At 28.0% G+C, this 19,149-nt stretch overlaps 5 protein-coding genes across 11 annotated transcripts; 2 read left to right on the top strand and 3 right to left on the bottom strand.

Moving 5' to 3' along the window:
* The first annotated feature begins 70 nt into the window (after window positions 1-70).
* Window positions 71-2,033, top strand: Rtca (RNA 3'-terminal phosphate cyclase). Its single transcript, XM_035084849.1, has 7 exons — window positions 71-263; window positions 346-463; window positions 536-854; window positions 934-1,075; window positions 1,144-1,283; window positions 1,385-1,541; window positions 1,662-2,033. Exons 1-7 carry the CDS (start codon window positions 225-227, stop codon window positions 1,875-1,877), a joined length of 1,131 nt encoding a protein of 376 aa, XP_034940740.1. The 5' UTR covers window positions 71-224; the 3' UTR covers window positions 1,878-2,033.
* Alg11 (ALG11 alpha-1,2-mannosyltransferase) lies at window positions 1,848-4,320 on the bottom strand. The gene is made up of 8 exons (XM_035084838.1): window positions 4,133-4,320; window positions 3,817-4,047; window positions 3,489-3,718; window positions 3,184-3,401; window positions 2,815-3,099; window positions 2,393-2,652; window positions 2,097-2,315; window positions 1,848-2,002 (listed from the first exon to the last, which is right to left on the bottom strand). Exons 1-8 carry the CDS (start codon window positions 4,147-4,149, stop codon window positions 1,996-1,998), a joined length of 1,467 nt encoding a protein of 488 aa, XP_034940729.1. The 5' UTR covers window positions 4,150-4,320; the 3' UTR covers window positions 1,848-1,995.
* Window positions 4,321-4,520: 200 nt separating this feature from the next.
* On the top strand, window positions 4,521-14,325 carry ATP7 (copper-transporting ATPase 1). 7 transcript variants are annotated; one of them, XM_035084785.1, is made up of 12 exons: window positions 4,521-4,997; window positions 5,083-5,122; window positions 8,845-9,248; window positions 9,367-9,653; window positions 9,745-9,966; window positions 10,091-10,320; window positions 10,437-11,737; window positions 11,809-12,395; window positions 12,472-12,675; window positions 12,748-12,968; window positions 13,055-13,210; window positions 13,895-14,325. In XM_035084785.1, the coding sequence occupies exons 1-12, from the start codon at window positions 4,916-4,918 to the stop codon at window positions 14,028-14,030; spliced, it is 3,870 nt and encodes a 1,289-aa protein (XP_034940676.1). In that variant the 5' UTR covers window positions 4,521-4,915; the 3' UTR covers window positions 14,031-14,325. The 7 variants fall into 7 exon arrangements, with proteins under 7 accessions (XP_034940676.1, XP_034940710.1, XP_034940702.1 ...); XM_035084802.1 differs by lacking the exons at window positions 4,521-4,997; window positions 5,083-5,122 and adding exons at window positions 6,720-7,031; window positions 13,490-13,540 and having other exon boundaries at window positions 13,895-14,034; XM_035084819.1 differs by lacking the exons at window positions 4,521-4,997; window positions 5,083-5,122 and adding an exon at window positions 5,733-5,750 and having other exon boundaries at window positions 13,895-14,324.
* A 312-nt stretch (window positions 14,326-14,637) lies between these two features.
* On the bottom strand, window positions 14,638-15,912 carry LOC118068231 (GATA zinc finger domain-containing protein 14-like). Its single transcript, XM_035085470.1, has 2 exons — window positions 15,717-15,912; window positions 14,638-15,625 (listed from the first exon to the last, which is right to left on the bottom strand). Exon 2 carries the CDS (start codon window positions 15,576-15,578, stop codon window positions 14,676-14,678), a length of 903 nt encoding a protein of 300 aa, XP_034941361.1. The 5' UTR covers window positions 15,579-15,625; window positions 15,717-15,912; the 3' UTR covers window positions 14,638-14,675.
* A 295-nt stretch (window positions 15,913-16,207) lies between these two features.
* On the bottom strand, window positions 16,208-17,211 carry LOC118069327 (apoptosis regulatory protein Siva-like). Its single transcript, XM_035087368.1, has 4 exons — window positions 16,956-17,211; window positions 16,695-16,858; window positions 16,427-16,578; window positions 16,208-16,361 (listed from the first exon to the last, which is right to left on the bottom strand). The coding sequence occupies exons 1-4, from the start codon at window positions 17,110-17,112 to the stop codon at window positions 16,316-16,318; spliced, it is 519 nt and encodes a 172-aa protein (XP_034943259.1). The 5' UTR covers window positions 17,113-17,211; the 3' UTR covers window positions 16,208-16,315.
* Between the last annotated feature and the right edge of the window lie 1,938 nt (window positions 17,212-19,149).

Raw genomic sequence — 19,149 nt, 5'->3', positions numbered from 1 at the left:
CAAGTGTATTTTAGAGCTCACTTCATGCGCATGTTTAGATTTTCGATTTGTTTTTATTCTATTATTAAAATAGCGAGCATGGTCCCTAGTAAACGTGTGTCTCTTAAATGTAGCTTAAACTTTGGTTATTTCTAATATTTTTTTTATAAATCAATAAAAATTGTTTATATATTAATTAAAAATATCTCTATATTATTATTAAGTAGATAATTAGGAAAATAATCATGCCAGCCATTAGAATAGATGGAAGTTTTGGAGAAGGCGTAAGTTCATAATTATACAAAAATACATAATACCTTACAAAGCTTTAATTAATATTAATGATGAATATTTATTGATAAATAGGGTGGTCAAGTACTTAGGATAGCTCTTACATTAAGTGCACTTTACAAAATACCCATTGAAATTGACAAAATCAGAGCAGGTCGCCCAAAGCCAGGTTTAGCAGCTCAACATCTAAAAGGTTCATGATTGATAAAAAAATTATTCAATGGAATATTTTTTATTAAAATTATTGTTGATTGACGCTTTTTAGGAGTTGAAATTGCTAGAGATATGTGTAATGCTAAAGTACATGGAGCATATATTGGATCAACACGTTTAGAATTCTATCCTGGTGCTGCAGTAGCAAAACGAACGTTTGTAGCTGATATTAAGACCGCTGGATCAATTTGTTTATTAGCTCAAATAGCAATTCCTATTGCCTTATTCTTGCCTCAAGGTGACCCAATTACGTTAATTCTGAAAGGAGGAACTAATGTTCCTATGGGACCTCACATCGAGTATCTTACTGAGGTATTTCGCCCATGGTTGAATAAATTTGGAGCAGATTTTGATTTTACTGTTCTTAGAAGGTAATTAATGATTCAATCGAACATTTTTCCTTCAATTATTGAAACAAATCAATCAATCATAAAAATAAATAAATTCTAGAGGATATTATCCTAAAGGAGGAGGAGAGGTACATCTGAGAGTGCCACCAATAAAGAGCTTGAATCCAATAGAAGTTCTTAATCAAGGTGATGTTACGAGTATTTCAGGATGGGCTTATGTTGCAGGATCTATTCACTTAAATGTAATTATTTATAAATAGATTCATTCAAAATATTTTCTATTAATACTTTTATTGTTACTCATCAACAGGAAGCATACCAAATGGCTGACGTCACTAAAAATGAATTGACGAAAAAATTGGCAGCTCAGAATATTTCAATACCACCAATTAACATTGAAGCATACCGAGAAGATAGAGGGATGGCTGTTGGCAATGGATCTGGCATAAAGTAAGACATTGAAACATAGATTTGTTTTAAAATATAGTCAACTAAATTTACAAAAAAAAAATAATAAAAGGTAATCTTTCTAATGTTGGTGAAATTTATAGTGTAGTGTGTCAAACAAATACAGGATGTGTTTTGGGAGGTTCTGGATTAGGGTCAAATCGTGGAGAAAGTAAAGCTGATCCTGCTATTGAAGCAGCTAATCAGATTCTCAATCCTCTTCTTGATGGAGCTTGCGTTGACGAACACATGCAGGATCAAGTAAGATTATTATTTATTTATTTAAAATAAATATTATATATATATAGTACATATATGTCCAATATTAAAATTTTCTACTCTTTGGCGTTCATTCTTTACAAAAAATAAAATGTTTTTCAGTTGATCCTCCTTATGGCATTGGCGACAGGTCAGTCAAAAGTATTACTAGGTAAACAACAACAACTCACACAACATACAGAAACAGCAATAGAGGTAATAAAAATGATGCTGGGAAATCGTGGATTTCTTTGTCAAGTTATATCAAATGATTATGCAGGCGATCCTAGATCGTTTATCCTCGAATGCAAGGGTTGCAGTCTCATAAATACAGGATGAAATGTAAATGAGTGTCGTATTATTAATAAATACTTCCATTAAATGGTAAATTCGAATGATATATCATGTTTGAGTTATATATGTATTGTTAAATTCCATGGTACCAAAAAATTTTTCATCATTTTCTACATTAAAAAGAAATGATTACTGACTTAATAAATTCATTAGTACATTTTTTTATTGGAGCTCATAATGTTTAGAATTTAGTGATATAATTACTCTTGTTTGGCTCTAAAGAGAGGCTTCACAGTGCGAAGAAATTCATCTTCGAATTGTTGGGATGAAAACCTTCTAACTGATGCCCTGGCAGCATTTCTTATTTCATCTTTTTCGTCCGGAGTCATTTTGAAAATTAATGCCATTATTGCCGCGTATTCTTCAGCTTCAACAGCTAGAAAGCCTGTTTGACTGCCAGGCTGTGTTTCAATAATATCAGCTCTGTGTAAAATAAATAAAAATTCATAAATAATTGTTTATGTTAAAATTAAGTTGATTTAATTTAATCAAAGACTTACCGCGGACCACCAGAATCATGTGCAATCATAATAAGTCCAGCAGCCATTCCTTCGACAACACTTATACCAAAGTGTTCATTCCACATTGTATGGAGTCCAATAGTTCCTAACTGTAATTCTCTTACCATTTCCAAATAAGGAATATTTATCCTGAATTCTACATTCTCATCTACAGCTAAATGTTTAGACAAATCTTGCATATCTTTTACACGTTTACGATCTTCTTCATTGCGACATGATCCAATTAAAATTAGACGAACCTAGTAAAAAAATAAACATTAATCTAATGATCAAATAACTTATTTATGATTACTCAACAGCCACTTCAAATAAATTAAAACAATAATGAATTTTTGATCAGTTACCTATTGATCTGCAGAATTATTATTGTGATAAAAATATTCAAAAGAAAAAAACCCTACCTTTTCCCAAACTTCTTCTTTAATAATAGATCTAAGTTCGTATAAAATTCGAAGCATCAAAGGATGATTTTTCTCAGGCCTAAATTGTGCTACAGATACTATTCTAATGTAATCATCTTTTTCATCACTCTTTAGCAGTGGTAGAGCTACTAATCTCTCAATATCACATGGAGGATAAACTCTGAATGTTTTTAGCGGGCATTTCCAGATAGCATTAATGTGATCCTCTGTCCACGATGAATTTACCATTATTATATCTGCTCGTCTTCCTGCCCAGCCATACATCTGCAAGTAATAACATCAATTTATCAGTGTATTAATAATAAATAAAAATGTTTAGTCGTATCAATAATTCGAAACACAACTTACATATGCAAAAATGTGGTAGTAGATTATCTTTGCACCTGTTAAAATAGGATTTCTTGCAATAACTCGATGATTATTATGCGAAATGACTCGATGATAAACATGTCTTAACATATCAGTAGAAATTGTTGGATAATGAGTATATGAACCAATTCTACAGCCACCAATGTATTTAAATAATGGATACGTAAAGGCATAACCCATTGTATCGATAAAAATATCTAAAAATTTTTTTAATCAATTCAACTAATTGTTTTTTGTTGATAGATAATTTAATTGAATATTTCAATAATTAATCTGATGTTTACCAGGTACTAAAGCTTGGAGAGCTTCGAATCCAAGTCTTATAGAACCCATACTTTGGCCTAATAGAGTAAATACTGGATAACATTCAGCTTCAACCCATTTACGTTTATGCAGATAGATAAATTCGATAGGATTAAGTTCTATGTGAAATATTCTTCTCACTCTGTTAAGGATTTCTCCAGGATCTACTTCAAGATCTCCAGTATATACGACTATGTGTGCATCAGAATATCTAAAAATATTTTATGAATTGATTATTTGGAAATTTTATGAGAATGGACTCCCTTTGTTATTTTAAGTACGATCAATAAATAATTTAAGGGAAATTACTCTTTTTGAAGAGCTTGGATAGCTGCCCATAATACTCTTTCCCCGCCACCTCCAGCATTGCAATAGGGATGGAAAATTCCAATAACTGTTTTAGAAGAATTTTTTCCTCCACGTTTCCTAGAACATCTCCATCGCCAGTATACTCCAATTAAAAAAAAAATAGAAGTAATGACCACAGTCATACAGAAACTCAACAGGAATAAAGTCTTGATTGTTGCTATCATTGTAATTCTGGAGTAAATAAACAGTTGACAATCAATTTTTATCGTTATGTGTACGAAGTTGTAACAGGTCATCAACATAAGATTATACTTACCCAGTAGATATTTTCATTCGTTTAGATTGAGTAATTTAATGCAATGTTACAGTAATATTCTCGATTAAACTATTATCTAACATTTTGTAATTTCATTTTAAATTATTACATTAGAAATGAAAACAGTTTACTCCTCATTTGGGAGGTTTGCTGACTTGGTCAACGTGGATTCGGCTTGGAGTTTATCAAAAAAATTAACATTGATAAAAACATTTGTTTACAATCGGTACAATTCTCACGATAGTTGGAATTTATTGCACGAGATGACGCCATATCTAAAAGCAAAAACTGCGATATCAACCCATGAATAGGTCAATTGTTCAAGTAAAGTGAGTGATCAACAAATAGCATGATTTAGTATTTTTATATTTAAAATATATTACAATTTAGAACATAATATAAACATGTGAATCATTAGAATTTTAATATAATTCTTAAAGTTAAAGTTAATGAATCATTCGAATAGAAAATAACCTTAAAATAATTGTGCTCAGTTTCTAAATGTTTAGTGTACATGAACTCTCCTATTTATGCTTGCGAAATTATCACAAGTATTTATTAATGAATATTTATGTTAGTGAATTTGAACAATTTTTAATAAATAAATACAAGCATTTGGAATTTTGGGTTAAGTGAGGTTATTTCATGGTATGTTTTAGTTTAAAATAGAGCAACTAGTTTTTTATCAATGCAAAAAGACCAGCTGTCAATTTTTTTCTACAATAGAAAAATAAAAAAACAAAGATAACATTATTAGTGGGTGATTAGCTTTATAATAGAACAATGGAAATTCGGTATGTTCCTGATTCCATAAGAGATTCAGTAGAGAATATTATAATAAACAGAAATTTTGGTGGGAAAACAGGTTTGTAAAATAAAAAAGTATTATTTATTATCCTTAAAATATAACTACTAATTCATTTATTTAAAATATTTAATTTTTATTGCAGAAACAATTGTATCGTTTGCGGACAAGTCCAACAAAAAAAGGTAATTTATTCTTAGACATATACGTAATAGTTCACTGAATTTTTGATAATCAATAATTCTGTCGTATAACTTTCATTTCATAGGTAATTTCGAATCATAGCCAAATAATAAAAATCATAATAACATGATAAAACTTATATTTTTCAAAAAGATAGTCAAAATAATTTATACATAATTTCTTTGATAAAATAAATTATCTTTTTAATTACTCAATTATCTCATCTAATTTTTCGACGAAAAATTTGTCTTGTTTCTATTTAGATAATTTACGATAATAATTAATTCTTTATAAGGAAAATACTGGAATACATTGAATAATATAATTCTATATTTCTGTTACAAAGTATCCTTGGAATTATTAACACAAAAAATTTAATTTTTCGTCATTGATTATGTAGGTCATAAAAAATGTATTATCTATAGTAGTAATTTGCTTTTTAACTAGATATAAATGTGAATAATGATATGCTTATTTGTACTTAAAATTATTTGGCTATGTTTAAAGAATACACTTTACTCAATTAGGAAGTGTTATCATTCATGTGATTATTTTATTTACCTTGAAACCAGTTACACGTTCTTATCATTGTGCTTTCTATCATTATACCAATCCATATTACATGTGACAGTACGTAAATATATCAGTTTTTTTTATATAATTTAAATATTCTATATGAATAAAAATAAAAATTTCAGATTTAAGTTTGATCAATAATTTTCATTCTTATTTAATGATAATAATAGAATTGTGATTTAATAAATAATTAAACAAAATTACAACAGTTGACGAACAATTGGAAACTTGTTTGTTTTCTATTATCTACAATGGCATACAGCTAAGTGACTTGATTAATAGTTTAAACATGTCTTTTTAAAAGTTATTCTACCCATCAATAAATCGAAGGTGAATTCAATCGTTTATTTACAAATGGCAATCCTCTAAAATTTAAATAAAACTAGATATAAATTATTTTTATGAACACACATTGTGTAATTTTTGGTTCAATATCTTAAAGATGAAAAACTTTAGATACACCTGGCGTTATAAATCATTAATAAATAAAAATTATGGGTGAGTTTGATGATATATATTTTTTAACACTTTTTATCAATACCCTTATTCATAATGTGCTATTAAATAGTAGTAATGACAATTATATCAATACGAAGTAATAGCAATAAATATTACTACGAATTTTATCGGAGTAGTTATAAAATTGACAATCAAAAGAACTATAAATGTACCGAACAACAATGCAGTTCATGACGTGATATCAATTACAAACTCATAAATCAGCTTCTAAACTCATTAACTACCTCTAGAGTATTTTATGCATTTCAAATAATCATTTCAAATGTCTTATTTGCAATTCTTTGCATCTCTGATGAAAATTTAATAAGACTATAAGAACATTCTTATGCTCTCCCTTTTTACCTTGATATAATAAAGAATATTCTCATGGTATTGGTTTTTCATGGTAGTAAAAGCCAACAAGTGTGAGTAGAGAGTCCGCAAATTGGATCACGCGCGTGCCTTTCTCTTGAAACCGAGGCTTGAATTTAGTCCTTTAAGTTTTGTCGTACATTCAGTATAAGTCTCTCAATGATTGAGCTTCGTGAAGCTGTTTGAATAGTTTCTTCAAGTTGTTTGACATTTATCCAATTTGTGATTAACTATGTGAAATAATTGGTGTTTTAAATTTCATTTTAGTGATGAAGTTTAATTTTTGAAAGCTATTGACATCTTGTTGTTTACAATGTATAACAATGATAGATTTTCAATGCTTTCAAATAATTTCTTCTTAAATAGTAATAACAATAATAATTATTTTACCACAAAATTTGGAAAATCAGGTGTAGGTTCAGGAAGTAAAAATTTTAATTGTGATGAAAAAGAGCATTTACTTGGGTTTGTTTTTTTTTTTTTTAATATAATTTCTATTCTATCATTTTTTCATTCATTTTTTTAAACGTCAATGCATCTATTGTAGTATTTATTCTTTATTTCTATCACTACTTGCCTTTCTAAATGAAGGCTGAACTCATACGAAGAAAGTATGCAGTCAACTGAGCGTAACGATTAAAAGTCACTCACCACGTGTTCTAACATGTTTATAATCAAATTTTATCAAAATACACTCTCTTTCATTTTTAACTTGAATAAATTATTTTCAAGTTTTTATTGATTTTTTATTTTAGAATTTGCTTTCATTTTCTCATAAATTATGTATCAACCCACATCATTCATAAATATTTGAAGGGTTCAGTAACATTGGCTTGGATAAAATATTTACGAAATAATAAATAATAATAAAAATAATTATTTATTTAATTTTTATCAAATTTATAATTAATCAATTTATATTAAAAAAATTTTAAATAATATCAATGAAAAGATAACATCTTGATAAAAATGTTTAGTTGATATTTTTTATCATTTCAATAATTTTAAATTATATAAATGTAATGATTAATTACACATGAATGGATGTAAGGTAATAACACAGATGAGAATGGTAAAACATGCTCAAAAAACAAGTAAAGGATATGGCATCCGGTTTCTGTCTCATTTTCACTCTACATTAATACGACACTGGCTCCATTTCATTGTAATGATAATAGATTATATTATGATGTAAAAAGAGATCAAAAGATAATATAATATGGCGAGAAATCATATGGAATATTAGCACGAGTTCAGAAAATACTTGTATCAAATTACGAATAGTTTAAATAAATTTTAATCATCACTTTCAATGATTAGAAAGGTATGAGAACGTTTAACATAGATAGTAGACAAAGCTACATTGTTGAAAAAAATTATTCACATACCAATCTTTATTACGACTTATTTTACAACTTTAAGAAGTTTTGATAAAAAAATATTTGCATGTTTAAATATTCTTTGGCTTCTTTTATTTATCATTCTTCTTCCAAAGCTCTACGTTTCAGTCACAAAATATTAGTATGAATAATTAGATATTGATATACATTTTAATACTTGTGTCAATAGAAGTGCAGAGTGCATTATAGTTATCATTTCTAATTCTAGTGTTTATTTCTTAAGAGTGCCGTGAGCAAAATTAAATTCAGTTATCACGCATTTACTTCAAAGTATTGTAAGATAGATAATTATCAGTTGGTTATTTGTGCTGTGGTGTTACCTATAAGTTGAAAAAAACTATTTTAATCTTTGTCAAGAAGTATTGGTGTATTATTAATACTAACAAAATAATTATGGACAATGGATTAATAATCTTTATGTTATAAATTAGAAATAAATTCCATTTTTTTTTTCTACAATTCTAGATATTATAATTGTCAGTTATTATTCTATAAAATTAGTCGCGGTTTAAAGAAATTGTATTGTATTAAAATATCAATTTCTCAGTTAGAAGGCAAATTGTTAGATTAGATTTGAGAAAATTACTAGTCATGGCAAGACGTAAACAATCAGATAAAACGCCTCTCATTAATAAAAATTCCTCATCTAATAATTCATTGTGGTGAGAATATTTCTGTAATATCTTTTTAACAATACTGAACTATTTTATTACTATCATCTCTATTATTTATACCATCATGTATTTGTCTGTTTTCCTCAATCGTTAATTGATCTAAATCATTCTTCATTTATCCTAGACAATTAATTAAATTCCTAATTAAATTTCCTTTAATAAAATTTGTTCTGAAAAATGATGATTGTTTTTAAAATGTTCCAGGGATGCTGATGATGATGCAGAGTTCGAGAGAACTGATGACATGGTACAAGTACCACGATTTATACCAACCACAAATGAACCTTCTGCAGAAACGGTGAAGATTAAAATTGAAGGAATGACATGTCAGAGTTGTGTTAATAGTATTCAAGATACTATAAAGAAACGGAAAGGTGTGATAAATATACGAGTTGTGCTGGAAGAAAATGCGGGGTATATAAATTACAATAGTGAAGAAACATCTGCAAATGAATTGGTAGAAGCTATAAATGACATGGGTTTTGAAGCAAGTTTTTTTGATTCTGAAAATCGAGAAGATGATGTTGAAGAATCAGTTGTTAGATTAAGTACTTGTAGTATTCATATTGATGGAATGACTTGCCAATCTTGTGTTAAAAATATTACAGGTGAGTAACAAATACTTATAATTGGTATTTAAGAACTTATAATTATAATTTATTTTAGAAATATTCTTGAATATTATAAAAATCTGTTGATTTATTTATTCAACGCATCTCCTTCTAGATGTAATATCAGGAAAACCAGGAATCATAGAAATAAATGTCTCTCTAAATAATAAAGAAGCAAAAGTATCATACCGCAGTACTGATGTTAAGCCAAATGAAATCGCCGCCTACATAGAAGATATGGGATTCGACGCATTTGTTAAGGAGGTCAATGGTCATGCTGTCACATCAGAAACCAAACCAGTAGAGAAAGAAGAAAAGAGTATTTCATTACCGCTAACCAATGGTACTGTTGGAGATTATAAAAAGTCTGAAAATCTGGCCAAATGCTTTCTACATATAAAAGTAATATCATTTGAAAGTTTGACCTTATTTTTTTATCTTGTAATCAATTTTGAAAGATTTTAGTTTAGTTAAATGTTACTCAATATTTTAGGGTATGACGTGTGCATCATGCGTTGCAGCTATAGAAAAACATTGTAAAAAATTATATGGAGTAAGAAGTATTTTAGTAGCATTAATGGCTGGGAAAGCAGAAGTCACTTATGCATCTGATAAAATTCGGCCAGTAGATATAGCTTCTAGTATAACGGATTTAGGTTTTCCTACTTCAATAGTTGATGAACCAGGAACCGGTATTTCTGAAGTAGAAATACAAGTAAGTGAAATATTTTATTAAATAATCAATGATTGATTCAACGCATAAAAAATGATTGAATCATCAATTTGACTGAGTCAATATTCTTAAGTACATATTTGCAATTCTTATTATGAATTTTTAGATATCAGGCATGACATGTGCATCATGTGTGAACAAAATTGAATCAACTGTTAGTAAATTACCCGGTGTTCATTCTGCAGCAGTAGCTTTAGCAACGCAACGAGGAAAATTTAAATTCGATGCGTCTGAAACGGGTGTTAGAGATATTATTGAGAGAATCAATAAACTTGGTTTCACTGCAAGTTTATTTAATAATGGTGATAAGGAGGGTCGTGATTATCTTAATCACAGGTGATTTTTTCCTGTATTTTTATTATTTACTAACCTTTGAACATTCAGAGATTAAATGAAATCAATGAAACATGTGATAATATCTTTTTCAAATATCAATTTTTTTTTTTTTTTAGGGAAGAAATTAAGAAATGGAAAACTTCATTTGTGATATCATTAATTTTTGGACTACCAAGTATGATAATAATGACATACTTTATGTTAGAAATGTCAATAGGACACAAGAGTCATGAAGATATGTGTTGTGTAATCCCAGGAGTGTCATGGGAAAACTTATTGCTATTTGTATTCTCCACCCCAGTTCAATTTTTTGGTGGATGGAATTTTTATGTTCAAGCGTATAAAGCTTTAAAACATGGTACAACTAACATGGATGTTCTCATATCAATGACAACAACGATCTCATATATTTATTCGTTATGTGTCTTGATCGCAGCAATTGCAATGCAGGAACACACTAGCCCTCAAACCTTTTTTGATACTCCACCAATGTTACTCGTTTTCATTAGTTTAGGTCGATGGTTAGAACATGTAGCTAAAGGAAAGACATCAGAAGCTCTCTCTAAACTTTTGTCACTAAAAGCTACAGATGCTGTTTTAGTGACTCTTGGAGCTAATAATGAAATTTTATCAGAAAGACTAATAAGCATCGATTTAGTGCAAAGAGGAGACGTACTTAAAGTCGTCCAAGGCTCTAAAGTTCCAGTTGATGGTCGAGTATTAACAGGACAGTCTGCTTGTGATGAAAGTTTAATAACTGGAGAAAGCATGCCTGTGCCAAAGAAACCAGGATCAATCGTAATTGGTGGATCTATTAATCAAAATGGTCCTTTGTTAATTATAGCAACACATACTGGAGAACATACAACTCTTGCTCAAATAGTTCGTTTAGTAGAAGAAGCACAAACAAGTAAAGCACCGATCCAGCAGTTGGCTGATAAAGTTGCTGGATACTTCATTCCTTTGGTTATAGCTGTTTCTGTAGTCACTTTAATTGTCTGGACGATAGTTGGATATGTAAATACTGAAAATTTGCCCATGGAAACGTCAGTGAATAATTCAACTCATGGGTATCAAAGAAATAGAGAAGAAATAATTTTCCAATATGCATTTAGATGTGCTCTTTCAGTACTTGCTATTGCTTGTCCGTGTGCCTTAGGACTTGCTACACCCACGGCTGTAATGGTTGGTACGGGTGTAGGAGCACTTAATGGAATTTTAATTAAAGGAGCGGAATCTTTAGAGAATGCTCATAAAGTTAAATGCATTGTATTTGACAAAACAGGTACCTTGACTCATGGAACTCCTGTGGTTTGTAGAGTTGGATTGTTTGTTAATGAAAAAGTGTTTTCCATTGCTAAGCTCTTGGCTATTGTTGGTACTGCCGAGGTAAATAGCGAACATCCTATAGCATCAGGTATTTGAAAAGTCCTTCGTTATTATTAAAAATAAAAATATATTGTTATTCAAATGAAATTTCTTTTTCAGCGATTGTGCGTTTTGTAAAAGAAACTCTTGGTACAGAAGTAAATGGCCAATGTACAAATTTCCAAGCAGTAGCAGGCTGTGGTTTAAGATGTCGAGTTATGCATTTAGAGACCATGATGACACATGCAAGCAAATCTGAAGCGATACTTAATTATAAAAATCAAGTACGACAAGAGTCTTCCGGTCTTTTTAGTTTAAACCAAGTTCCAGTTGATTTAATTCCCCTTCCAACTGTAAATCATGACAAGCAAAGTCTTCAATTTCAATTATTATTAGATCCTAATATGACCAATGAACAAAGTAATTCTCAAGATTATTATGAGGTTTGCATTGGAAATAGAGAATGGATGAAGAGAAATGGAATTATTATACCTCAAAATATTGATACACAAATGATGGAGCAAGAGAGTTTAGGAAGTACAGTTATTTTAATAGGAATAAATGGTACTTTAGTTGCAACAATAAATGTTGCTGATACAGTGAAACCAGAAGCACACTTAGCTGTTTATACTTTAAAGAAAATGGGCTTAGAAGTGATTTTATTAACAGGAGATAATCGAAAAACTGCTGCATCAGTTGCTAAACAGGTACTATTTATTAATTTATATAATTTAAAATTTTTTCAATGAGTAATCAACTGATGATGATAATTAAATTTATCAGATTGGTATCACGAAAGTATTTGCAGAAGTTTTACCTTCTCATAAAGTGGCAAAAATAAGAAGACTTCAAGAACAAGGATTGAGAGTTGCTATGGTCGGTGATGGAGTTAATGATAGTCCAGCACTTGCTCAAGCTGACGTTGGTATAGCCATCGCATCGGGAACTGATGTTGCTGTAGAAGCTGCAGATGTTGTTTTAATGAAGGTATTATTCTTATTGATCATTGATGCAATTAAAAATATCAATAAGGTATGATACATATTTGTTTAATTTCAGAATGATCTGTTAGATGTTGTGGGTTGTTTACATCTGTCGAGAAAAACTGTATTAAGAATAAGACTAAATTTCTTATTTGCTAGTATATATAATTTATTAGGCATTCCAATAGCCGCCGGGCTCTTCAGTCCTTTTGGTTTCTTCCTAGAGCCGTGGATGGCTTCTGCTGCAATGGCATTAAGTTCTGTTTCTGTTGTTGCCAGTTCACTTATGCTCAAATTGTAAGTAACTAATTACTGATTATTTATCAAAGATTTTAATTATTAAAATTAATGAGGAATTTGATCATTAATGCTTTTTATTACAGATATAAAAAACCAACGAAATTATCTTTAGAAACTCCAGAGTATTTAGCAAGTTTAAAAAATCATTCAATGTCATTGGATAATGTGATAACATTGAATGATGTAGGAAGAGAAGATTCTTCAGTAGGAGCTATACGTTCATCTTCAACATTATCCAGGTATACATAAATTAACTAAGATTCTTTGGAAATTTATTAATACTATTACTTTTAAATGGGAAATCTATATAGATATTTTATCACTTTGATGAATGAATTCGATATTCAGTTTCAATCAGCACGCTAGCTTGAAAAACACCGTCAGCAACGCACATATTCTTTAACTATACTTTAATATTATAATTTTCTACAGTATAATTAATTTATTGATTTCATCTCACTTATTTTATTTTAATTGCATGTATACATTGCTGCAAATTTATATTTATTGTTTATTAGACGCCTTGATTCAGGAGAACAGGGAAATGAAATATTCATAGTTAGTTGATTGTAAGTATTTATATATTCTATCTGTTGGCTTATGAATTTAACAATTAATTTTATCATTTAATTTAACATTACATGAACAAATTAATCGTAGATCCTGTGTAACTAATGCTTCTAGTGCTTTAGAAGATAGTGGGAATTTTACATGGTATTAATTTTTTAATAATCATTAACTTTGTCTTTTACTAACAAATGTATCTTTTTGTATTATTTGTGAGTTTCTTACACAACAAAAATCTACCATTATTAGAATATAAACGTGTGAGTGTTTTTTTTTAAGCTGTAGTAATGTGTTTGTATTTTAATTATTTCATGACAATTAAAAATTCGTTAACTAAATTATTTTATTTACTACAGATTATTTGGAACAACAAAAGAAGAAGCTGAAGGTCTTCTTGGTAATGAAGATAATGTCGGATATACAGTAATGAATTTTTCCCAACAAAAATCAACCAATGATAGCAACCGAGACTTTATTTCAGACGCAATTTAATTTTTTGTATTTTTTATTTACATTTTTTTTTTTTTTTCAATGTAATATGTGAAATATAACATTGAAAGTTACCAGTAATTAATATTAATCAATCATTGACACAACATAATTCAATAGCTTTTTGAGATTAATCAATTTCAGAGTTTGATCCTTAAACTATAATCAGAAACTTTTTGTACTTAACATTTACATATTCATATTACAAAAATAATCAAGACTTTGTAATTATTATAATTGGAGTTGAAAAAGCTAAGTGACAATAGTTTTTCAAGTAAACAGATACATTATTTGTATGATGAAAATAAATACCTTTTCTATTAATATTATATAATACTCTAGAAAAGTATTTGTATACTTTTTTAAATTGTGTTTTTATATTTATTTAAATTAAGTTAACTGAATACCAAACAAATTTTTGTATATTTAAATGAATGACTTTTATGTGAAACAATAATTATTTAATTGATATAGATATAAGTATAAATATTATATATGTAAATATCAAAAAAAAATAAAGCTATTTTGCAAGAAATAAAAAAATCACACAATAAATATTGAAAATCATTAAACGTGATATTATAAACCTGAGAATCAATGAATTTTTTTAAAGGCTAATGAATGAAATTATTTTAATTATTTTTCAGATTAATCATTATTTTTTATAACGACAAAGTATTCTAAAAGAGAATCATCATTTGAAGCTAATTCATTTTGATAATCATTAATTGTATAATTTAATTTATCAAAATTATTACATTCTTCTTCCAAAGATAGAGCTGAGTTGTTTTTGGTATCATTATACCAATAATTATTATTAATTGTTTGATCAATATTTATCTCGTTTGATATATTATGATTATTATTCATACCGTAATTATATTGATCATAATAATTATTATTATATTTAAAATCACTGAAAATATTCGGATCAATGTTTTCTTTGTAGCAATCTTGATTAAATTGAGTGTTGGTTGATTTATGTTGATTAGGCTCTATTATTTCTGAGTCACTATTAAATATAAAATCATTATTATTGTAAAATTCACACCCATTTGATTCAATATTTGAAAAGTTAGATGTATTTTTTTCATTCAACCACTTTTGATTGATAAACACTTCAGCAAATTCGTTCATATTACCAATATCGTTTCTAAAATTTACTGAATTTATTTCATTCAAACTCTTGTTAGATTGATTTACTTCTGTCACTTGTGCCCAATTCCAAGTGTTAGTTGACACGATGCGAATTGATTGAGTGTTTTCAGTCGTAGTAAAATTGTTATCCATTTTATCTTCATTTTTTGATTTGTTCTTTGATTTATTTTCTATCAGCTCACTACTTTCATCTCTAAAGTGTCCATGTGTGTAATACTTTATCCATAATTGAGTTAATTCTTCTTTTGTAAGTGGAGATCCACTTGGTGGACTCATCCAGTTTGCTTTCGTGACACGATTTTGACATTTTAAGGTTTGCTTATGTTTCAAAATATTTGTTTCCAACGAACACAAAGGTTTCCTGGTATTATTTTTAATTTTACGGCAACTCATTGTCGTCTTGAGAGAATGGTGTTGATTTACGATTTATTTCCACTGCACTGTTTTAATTCAGTTTTTAATTAATATAAAACTCATAAAAAAATGTTGACAGTAGTATTAAAAATATTTAATTAGACTTCCTTTACGTACTCTTAGAATGCTCGCAATTTTAATAAAATATGAATTATTGCTGGGGTCAGACGACATTGCCATTGAAACGTTCAATCTACTACTGAAACATACTTTTTCCAACAACGATGTGTGAATTACTGTAGCACGAGACATAAAAACAGAGTTTATTCGCAGAAAAATATACACACAAACTAAATCTCGTGAATAAAATTATAAACACAGTAAATACAATAGATTCAGTTCAAAATGAAACATTTTGAAAGCAATGTTTTTGTTTGCCCTTTTCTCTTCGCCTAACAAAAGACCTTGATATTGCAAAATAAATACAAGCAATGAATAGAAAGACTTGTATAAATAAAAGGATACTTTATTGAATGAAGATGATTTTTTGATAACAATTTATAAATCATAATATAATGTGCATGAATTTTAAAAATTCTGCAAAAAATTATTTTTTTAATTGAATTAATAAAAAAAAGTAATACATGTAGGTTTCATGCAATTTTGCATTTTTTTTTTTAATGAATAAGCCATTATCATCCTTCACTTCATGTGATGGTAAAGAAAATGTTATCACAAAACGTGCAGATATTGATGATGAAATAATGATAATGTATTTAACGATAACATGCTAGACACTCTACATGTTCTCCATCATCATAACTAAAATAAAAAATATAAAATAAATTCCTAATGTATAAAAAAAATAATAAAATAAATAAACTTACATTGTAAGGCTACATTTTTTACAAAATTGTTCTAAACATTTTTTACATTCACTAAGGCAATTCGGGCAGTGATATTCAACGCAAAGAAAGCAGCGGGTTCGATCAACAACTTTGAGTTGTTTGCAGTTAGTACAAGTATGTGTATCTAGTGGCTAAGAAACAAACAAATAAGATTAAAATTACATGAATATTATGATATTAAACAATTAACTTCCTTCAATTATTTCTAATTGTTAAATGTTATGATAAAGAATTATGTAAACATTACCAAAATAATTTTCTTGCTAACTTCTAGTTGTAATTTATCATTCAAAACCATCTGTTTGAATCGTGGAGCTTCAAAATGATATCCAGTCGTTTTGGTTTCTTGATTTTCACTTGGATGACTTTCTGTTAATTTAGGACCATTTTTTAGCATCTGTAGAGTACGATCTACATAAAACAATATAAAATCAGCAGAATACAATTGAAAATCTAGTAATAAAAAAATATACAATAAATTGTTTGGTTTGGACCATAACCTAAGTACCATAAATTTTTCTCATCTCTTCCTCTTTCTCATCTCCGTCAGCGGCTTCTCTTGGACCAACGTGAATCTTCATTAGTGGAGTAAGATTTTCTTCGAATGGACAACAACGTTTGTGCATTACTTCTTCAGAGCTGGTATTTGATTTGTCGGAAGACATTTTATGTTTTGAAAGATGATACACTTGGTGATCAACACTGTGAATATACTGGCAACCAAAACAAATTAGAACTGGACTTTACAGGTAATATATGTGATGTGAAGAGAACTCAAACTGTTGAATAGAATAAAAACCCTTTACCATATGGGTAAAGTCGTTACTTTTCATATCAATCAATATAAAGTTTGCATTTGAAAATCAGTAAAGCAATATTGACACTGATAAAAATTGCAATAATTATTAATAAATCAAATGAATAAAATATTATATCAAATAAATATATTTCTAGAAATAATAGAACAGAAATTAGAATAATTGAAAACAAATATTATGTTGAAGGTAAATAAAAGAGCATAATAACTGAATAATATAATTAATGCTGCATTATTATTATTTTTTTTATACATATTTGATATTGGCCATCAACAATTTATGTTACAATTTTTGTTCATTTCCTATGTTAGGTTTTTATTTGTTAGCAAGAAAATTGCCAATACATTTGATATAATAATAAATGCATAATAATTATAATTTATTAATTAAGTGATACCTGATAATCGATATTGATAATTAATAATTAAGATTAGTTAATTAATTAATTACGATGTATCATTAACTGTACAGGAATGAGCCATTGGCCATTGCACTTATAACTTTTATGTTTCTTTATCCGATAACTAATTGTTCATTACTTAACAATATAATACGAAGCATAAATAAATGGAGGAATACATAATTTAATAATTAATTAATGATTTAATTCATCAGATATATAAGTTTAGATGGTTTCGATCCAAATTAGTGATTTTTTATTGAATTTTTATCAAAAAATGAATCTAGCAACACGTCAATCGTTATACGCCAAAGGGTATTTATTATTGTAATTAGTAGTTCTTGAATTACTATACTCGTGATATACATATATTTATATTTTACTTACAAAAATTATCAATACAAAGCGTTTGGTTTTTATTTCATTTATTTCAGGATTGATATATGTCTATTTAAGCCTAGCTAAAACGATAAAATGCTTAAAATTAATTTATCTAATCGACCTAAGCTTCTTCATAATTAATTTATTTAGATTTTTTAGTTATTACACGATGCTTACTGAATCACATTGCGCATATATATAACGTACATTATCATTATGGATTCACGCATCCTTAAGTATACAATATTTTGTATTATTTTTAAATTCACTTTGAAAATAATTGATTTTTTAAATTTTTGTTTACATTTCATTTTCATTTTTTCTTCTTCTTTTTTAATACTAAGTGACTAGTTTTAGATCATTTAAGGGACGGGGACGGTTATTTTTTTCGAGGAACCGTCACTTGAGAAAATTTATTTAAAAAAATTTATGAGTGATACTTAAAAATTAATTAAAAATTTGATTTCTTTAAATAAAAACAAGTCATGGTTTGCTTTTCTAAAGTTACTTTAAATAATATAATACTCATTATTGTTACTGATTTTTGATATTTGTTTTAAATGATGAATGAAAATGTTGAACCAAAATAAATCAATCGATGGTTTTTATCTTTGGTTCAAGTCAGCTGCAACCGCATTCTTTATTGTCAGTTGGACGTGTCACCAAATTCATGAATTTTATTTGTGACGTGCATTTTATAGATCGTACCAAGAATTACAATGAATTTTTTTTTTTTAACAATATAATTGCCCATGATTCATGTTTTCTCGTTTTTTTTATCTCATTTTTACTCGCACATTTTCTCAGCATTTTTCATTTTCATACCTTCCATAAAGTCGAATTTTTCGATGATTTCTAATGAATATTTCATATATTTAATCATAAATATACGAGTGATTCCAAAAATATTATGAAAATTTCAAGCTAAATGACATAATCACAAAAAAATATTTAAATTTGACTGTCATAAAATTTTTTTGAATTAATCATTCTCATTTGTTAATATGAGCTACAAATCTCTATAACAATCAGTCATTATTTACAAATAAAATTAAAAAAAATACATCAATGACCACAATTATTCGTTGGCTTACGATTTGCCA

The sequence above is a fragment of the Chelonus insularis genome, unplaced genomic scaffold, assembly GCF_013357705.1.
Source record: "Chelonus insularis isolate UGA/USDA-ARS -01 unplaced genomic scaffold, ASM1335770v1 contig_128_pilon, whole genome shotgun sequence".
Taxonomy (NCBI): domain Eukaryota; kingdom Metazoa; phylum Arthropoda; class Insecta; order Hymenoptera; family Braconidae; genus Chelonus; species Chelonus insularis.
This window is presented reverse-complemented; position numbering and strand designations above follow the sequence as displayed.

Excerpts from the sequence above, each read along its gene's own strand:
- Rtca (XM_035084849.1), top strand. The coding sequence starts at position 225 with ATGCCAGCCATTAGAATAGATGGAAGTTTTGGAGAAGGC. Across the intron at positions 1,076-1,143 it reads CAGGATCTATTCACTTAAAT|GAAGCATACCAAATGGCTGA; the intron begins GTAATTATTTAT and ends ACTCATCAACAG. Across the intron at positions 1,284-1,384 it reads GGCAATGGATCTGGCATAAA|TGTAGTGTGTCAAACAAATA; the intron begins GTAAGACATTGA and ends TGAAATTTATAG.
- Alg11 (XM_035084838.1), bottom strand. Across the intron at positions 3,100-3,183 it reads ACTACCACATTTTTGCATAT|ATGTATGGCTGGGCAGGAAG; the intron begins GTAAGTTGTGTT and ends TATTACTTGCAG. Across the intron at positions 2,316-2,392 it reads CATGATTCTGGTGGTCCGCG|AGCTGATATTATTGAAACAC; the intron begins GTAAGTCTTTGA and ends TATTTTACACAG.
- ATP7 (XM_035084776.1), top strand. The coding sequence starts at position 6,880 with ATGTATAACAATGATAGATTTTCAATGCTTTCAAATAATTTCTTCTTA. Across the intron at positions 9,249-9,366 it reads TTGTGTTAAAAATATTACAG|ATGTAATATCAGGAAAACCA; the intron begins GTGAGTAACAAA and ends ATCTCCTTCTAG. Across the intron at positions 10,321-10,436 it reads CGTGATTATCTTAATCACAG|GGAAGAAATTAAGAAATGGA; the intron begins GTGATTTTTTCC and ends TTTTTTTTTTAG.
- LOC118068231 (XM_035085470.1), bottom strand. The coding sequence starts at position 15,578 with ATGAGTTGCCGTAAAATTAAAAATAATACCAGGAAACCTTTGTGTTCG.
- LOC118069327 (XM_035087368.1), bottom strand. The coding sequence starts at position 17,112 with ATGTCTTCCGACAAATCAAATACCAGCTCTGAAGAAGTAATGCACAAA. Across the intron at positions 16,859-16,955 it reads AGAGATGAGAAAAATTTATG|ATCGTACTCTACAGATGCTA; the intron begins GTACTTAGGTTA and ends TGTTTTATGTAG. Across the intron at positions 16,579-16,694 it reads TTAGCAAGAAAATTATTTTG|CCACTAGATACACATACTTG; the intron begins GTAATGTTTACA and ends TTTGTTTCTTAG.